Consider the following 5,660-nt stretch of genomic DNA (forward strand, 5'->3'; position numbering starts at 1 on the left):
CGTTTCGACACCATCCTTATCTGTGCTACTGTCTGCTGCAGCTTCCGTACCCCGTTCTCCTGGAGCAGGCAAGACCTGGAGTGAGGTGCTTGGGTGAGCTCGGGAGAGCTTCCCCCTGCTCCACCTGTCCCGCGGTGCGCTTAGGCCAATGAGTCGGGCAGTGGGCTTCAAGCGCTGGTTCAGCCACAAAAGACCAGATGTAAAGAGTTCCGGTTTAAGAGGTTGGGCAGGGCTACGGTGGGCTGGGGAGGGGAGCGTCCCTTCCCAGCACGCCCTGCAGGGCTGTGCGTTCTGGTCTCGGGTTAGACTAGCAGGCGGGGCGGAGGGGGGTTGGGGCGGGGGCAGGGGGGGGAGACTAGGGCATATATCAGCCCAGATCCAGGCAAAAATGGTAGGGAGGGCGCGGCGCTCTGCTAACACTATCAATTATGCATCGTGTTGAACGTGGCTTCGGGGAGGAGGCGGCTAGCAGCGGGGGGTGCGGGAGGGAAGGGTCCGCGCGAGCTCTGCTGCGCGCAGCTCCGCGGGTCGGGCTCGAGGTCTGTCGGTGCCACCGCCTGCATTTGCAAAAAGAGTTTAAAGGCAAAGACACTCCTTCCCCCACCACACTTCAGCCGCGCGGCTTTCCTTCCCCCAAATTCCTCAAAGATGGTTTGTCTCACGTGTTGCAGGGCGTAAAAGCGGCTTGCATTCAATTAGCAGTGAAGCTCGCGGGCGCTGGCGGGACAGGCGCGTGAGGGTGAGTTCGCGTGAATGTGTATGCGTGTGCGAGAGGAGAACGGTAAGTGTCCCGTATGCAGGTGTGCCCGTGAAAATGCGTGTGAATGTAGCAGGGAATGAACACATTGATGCGATTATTACCTGACCATGGATGATTGTAACGTGCCAAGGTCGACTATGGGGAGGGTGTGAGGGGCTGTGTGTGCGCGAATGTGTTTGAACGTTGAGGGGGGAGGTGGTGTGATGAGGGACAGTAACAACGTCAGCGGCTGTGTAAATGTGGGGGTACGTGGGTTATGGGGTGTGTAGTAGGCTGCGAAGAGCCCAGCCGGGACGGTGGGCGTGGGATGCCCCTTATGACCGACTTGTCTTGGCCTTGGGGAGGGTCTCCGTGGCTTTAACAAAAGTAGACCAAGCAGGAGGCGGGAGAGGCTATGCGCGTCCCCGCCAGGCCCTGGAGCGCGCAAGGACTTTCTCCAACCTGCAGCCAGAGAGGTGGGGGGAACGGACGCAAAAGGAAAAACTGAAGTGGTACTTTGGGGCCACCGAGTCCCCAAACTTACCTGTCCCTTTCTTTGCCCCCGTCCCCCGTTTTCCCCCCAGCCACAACACATGCGAGTATCTTCCTTGGGCTATCTTTCCTGCTCTGCCACACCGGGTCTGGAGAAGGGGTTTCAGCCCTAGGACATTTACTGAGAGTCGGCGGATATTGGGTAAGCAATGGGGGCCACCCCACAACCTTGACCCAGGTGAGGGTAGGTCCAGCCTAGAGCACCCCATGGGGTGTGGGGCTGGGGGGGAGGTGCTGTCTGGGAGGAACTGAGAAGGGAGGGAAGGGACCCTCCCAGAAGAGCACAGGCAGAGTGAAGGAGCAGTTCCCAAAGGCAGGGTGTGGGAGGGGCTCTGCCAAACCTGACAGGCGCTCCAGAGGGGGCAGGGAGTCTGTGCAAGTTCGTTTGTGTGACCGGGCTTAAGGTTTTATGGAGAGGGGGACCTTAGGCACCGCAGGGCTGTAGAGAAAGGCGCAGAATCTTTCACCTTCTCCAGCTTCATTAGCTAGTGGCAGCCCCATGACCTGTTGGCTGAGGACGCCTCTGCCCAATGGGAGCCGCCTGGGGGACCTGAGAGGAAGGTCTAGTGACCACTCTCCCAACACACCTGGTCCAAACATGGGGGAAGGACCTCCTTCCCCATAAGGAAGGTTGGCAGAGCAACCTTCTTCTCCCCTCACAGGAGCTGCAGCCCCGGGCAGGTGACTTCGGCCTTAGATGCAGAAGGGCATGGGGATGGGCTTCCCCAGATCCCACATCTCAAGCCGTGCAGTGCAGGTCCTCCTATTGCTTCTCTGCTGGGTTTTTATCACAGTGGAGGGCTGTGTGCACACACGGGCGCATGCCTGTGTTCTTGTGGATGGGTCGGTTCGTGTGAGGACTTGTGTCCTTGTGTCTGTTAATTCTCACAATGGACAGGAAAGCGCTTTGTACCGTGGTGGAAAACGCTGTACAAATGCCGGTTCAGTTAAGAGAACAATGAGGTCTCCAGGGTCTATTGTATCCGTGTCTGGGTGCATATGTGTTTGTGAGTTTAGGAAATGTGTTGTGAGCCTCCTAATTGAGCATCAGGTCCTCTAAACGCCTGCAGAAGTTGGCGGTTTGATGATGAAGCCTCGCATCTGTTTGTATTGTTGTGCGCCTGAATGGGCGTGTATGCGAATGCTGTATGTGGGACAAAGGTTCCAGGGAGGACAGCCAGTCTCCGACAAAAATGTCCTTCCTGGGTAGGATCCATTTCACCGGGTTATAAACTAAGGCTTAGAAACACAGAGAGGGGTCCGTGAGGAGCCCGCTGGAGATAGGCGAGCTGCGGAGCCTAAGGAGGGGCCAGCTCCAGCGTGAAGGAAGGAGTAGGAAGGGAAAAAAGAGCGATGTACCGGGCCGCCGGAAAAGGAAATTAGGGCCCTGGGAGGGAGTATCCGTTGAACCTCCAGATTTTTATTGACCTTCACTTCTGGCCAAGAGAGGCTCCTGGCCATAGAGGAGGTTACCGGAGTCCTGGAACTTGTGCTAGACGGGTTTGCGGAGGCAGAGCTTGATAGGGGAGGTAAGCTAGGGTTCAGTGAGTCACCTTCTTTCCTTTTCCCCTGGCTTCCATCTGCAGGAGCCGTGATGTTCCCCCTTCGGGCCCTGTGGTTGGTCTGGGCGCTTCTAGGAGGGGCTGGAGCATGCCCTGAGCCGTGCGCCTGCGTGGACAAGTACGCTCACCAGTTCGCGGACTGCGCTTACAAAGAGTTGCGCGAGGTGCCAGAAGGACTGCCTGCCAACGTGACCACGCTTAGTCTGTCCGCGAACAAGATCACCGTGCTGCGGCGCGGGGCCTTCGCCGACGTCACACAGGTCACGTCGCTGTGGCTGGCGCACAATGAGGTGCGCACCGTGGAGCCAGGCGCACTGGCAGTGCTGAGTCAGCTCAAGAACCTCGACCTGAGCCACAACTTCATATCCAGCTTTCCGTGGAGCGACCTGCGCAACCTGAGCGCGCTGCAGCTGCTCAAAATGAACCACAACCGCCTGGGCTCTCTGCCCCGGGACGCACTGGGTGCGCTACCCGACCTGCGTTCCCTGCGCATCAACAACAACCGGCTGCGTACACTGGCCCCCGGCACCTTTGACGCGCTCAGCGCGCTGTCACACCTGCAACTCTATCACAATCCCTTCCACTGCGGCTGTGGCCTTGTGTGGCTGCAGGCCTGGGCCGCGAGCACCCGGGTGTCCTTACCCGAGCCCGACTCCATTGCTTGTGCGTCGCCTCCCGCGCTGCAGGGGGTGCCGGTGTACCGCCTGCCCGCCCTGCCCTGTGCAACGCCCAGCGTGCATCTGAGTGCCGAGCCACCGCTTGAAGCACCCGGCACCCCACTGCGCGCGGGACTGGCGTTCATGTTACACTGCATCGCCGACGGCCACCCCACACCCCGCCTGCAATGGCAACTTCAGATCCCCGGTGGCACCGTAGTCTTAGAGCCACCAGTTCTGAGCGGGGAGGACGATGGGGTTGGGACGGAGGACGGAGAGGGAGATGGAGATGGGGACTTGCTGACGCAGACCCAAGCCCCAACGCCGATTCCCGCACCCGCTTGGCCCGCGCCCCCAGCCACACCGCGCTTCCTGGCCCTCGCAAACGGCTCCCTGTTGGTCCCCCTCCTGAGTGCCAAGGAGGCGGGCGTCTACACTTGCCGTGCACACAATGAGCTGGGCACCAACTCTACGTCAGTACGTGTGGCGGTGGCAGCAACGGGGCCCCCAAAACACGCGCCTGGCGCCGGGGGAGAACCCGACGGGCAGGCCCCGACCTCTGAGCGCAAGTCCACAGGCAAGGGCCGGGGCAACAGCGTCCTGCCTTCCAAACCCGAGGGCAAAATCAAAGGCCAAGGCCTGGCCAAGGTCAGCATTCTCGGGGAGACCGAGACGGAACCGGAGGAGGACACAGGTGAGGGAGAGGAGGCCGAAGACCAGATCCTCGCGGACCCGGCGGAGGAGCAGCGCTGTGGCAACGGGGATACTTCTCGGTACGTTTCTAACCACGCGTTCAACCAGAGCGCAGAGCTCAAGCCGCACGTCTTCGAGCTGGGCGTCATCGCCCTGGATGTGGCAGAGCGCGAGGCGCGGGTGCAGCTGACGCCGCTGGCTGCGCGCTGGGGCCCTGGGCCCGGCGGGGCTGGCGGAGACCGGCGACCCGGGCGGCGACCCCTGCGCCTACTCTATCTGTGTCCAGCGGGGGGCGGGGCGGCAGTGCAGTGGTCCCGCGTAGAGGAAGGCGTCAACGCCTACTGGTTCCGAGGCCTGCGGCCGGGTACCAACTACTCCGTCTGCCTGGCGCTGGCGGGCGAAGCCTGCCACGTGCAAGTGGTGTTTTCCACCAAGAAGGAGCTCCCATCGCTGCTGGTCATCGTGGCAGTGAGCGTATTCCTCCTGGTGCTGGCCACAGTGCCCCTTCTGGGCGCCGCCTGCTGCCATCTGCTGGCTAAACACCCGGGCAAGCCCTACCGTCTGATCCTGCGGCCTCAGGCCCCTGACCCTATGGAGAAGCGCATCGCCGCGGACTTCGACCCGCGTGCTTCCTACCTGGAGTCCGAGAAAAGCTACCCGGCAGGCGGCGAGGCGGGCGGCGAGGAACCAGAGGACGCACAGGGGGAGGGCCTTGATGAAGACGCGGAGCCGGGAGACCCAAGTGGGGACCTGCAGAGAGAAGAGAGCCTGGCGGCCTGCTCACTGGTGGAGTCCCAGTCCAAGGCCAACCAAGAGGAGTTCGAGGCGGGCTCTGAGTACAGCGATCGGCTGCCCCTGGGAGCCGAGGCGGTCAACATCGCCCAGGAGATTAATGGCAACTACAGGCAGACGGCAGGCTGAACCTCGGCCCGTCCGGCCCGCCCATTCCCGACCTCCACCTAGGGTGCCTGGGAGCAGCAGTCTAGGGCTGGCAGGACTTATGTCCCCCGTCCCCAACCTTCACCTACTCCTCCCCCTTCCCACTTCGCAACCTTGACTACTAGGGACTTCTAGTAGGGAGTGGGCCGTTTCACCAGTCCCCGCTACCCACGGCTGCCATTCTCCCTGCGAGCTGAATCCCTTACCCGCCAAGCACAGTGTTTCTCTTACCCCATGCAAGACTCCACCCGCAGACGATGGGCAATATCTATGTCCCTCCATTCCCAACGCGATTATCTGCGAAATCCGCCCCGCAGCCCGCCCCACCGTGGGCTCTGGAGCCACAAGAAACGAGCGAAGACGTTGGAAACCTCGCGGTAACGCCGTGGTTTCGGGGCCAGCCCGGGCCAGTGGAGTGCTGTGGGGTCGCACTTCGACCTCTCCCCTCCCCCTTCCTTTCTTTCTTTGTTTTCCTTTTTTTTTTTTTTTTTTTTTTTTTTTTTTTTTTTATAATATAGG

General features: G+C 60.9%; 1 protein-coding gene across 3 annotated transcripts; it reads left to right on the plus strand.

Moving 5' to 3' along the window:
• The first annotated feature begins 554 nt into the window (after positions 1-554).
• On the plus strand, positions 555-5,595 carry ISLR2 (immunoglobulin superfamily containing leucine rich repeat 2). 3 transcript variants are annotated; one of them, XM_017874910.1, is made up of 3 exons: positions 555-739; positions 1,324-1,433; positions 2,878-5,595. In XM_017874910.1, exon 3 carries the CDS (start codon positions 2,886-2,888, stop codon positions 5,121-5,123), a length of 2,238 nt encoding a protein of 745 aa, XP_017730399.1. In that variant the 5' UTR covers positions 555-739; positions 1,324-1,433; positions 2,878-2,885; the 3' UTR covers positions 5,124-5,595. The 3 variants fall into 3 exon arrangements, with proteins under 3 accessions (XP_017730399.1, XP_017730398.1, XP_017730400.1); XM_017874909.1 differs by lacking the exon at positions 555-739 and adding an exon at positions 948-1,005; XM_017874911.1 differs by lacking the exon at positions 555-739 and adding an exon at positions 1,034-1,215.
• Positions 5,596-5,660: the final 65 nt, after the last annotated feature.

This window comes from Rhinopithecus bieti, unplaced genomic scaffold (genome assembly GCF_001698545.2).
Source record: "Rhinopithecus bieti isolate Rb0 unplaced genomic scaffold, ASM169854v2 scaffold_9693, whole genome shotgun sequence".
Classification (NCBI taxonomy): Eukaryota; Metazoa; Chordata; class Mammalia; order Primates; family Cercopithecidae; genus Rhinopithecus; species Rhinopithecus bieti.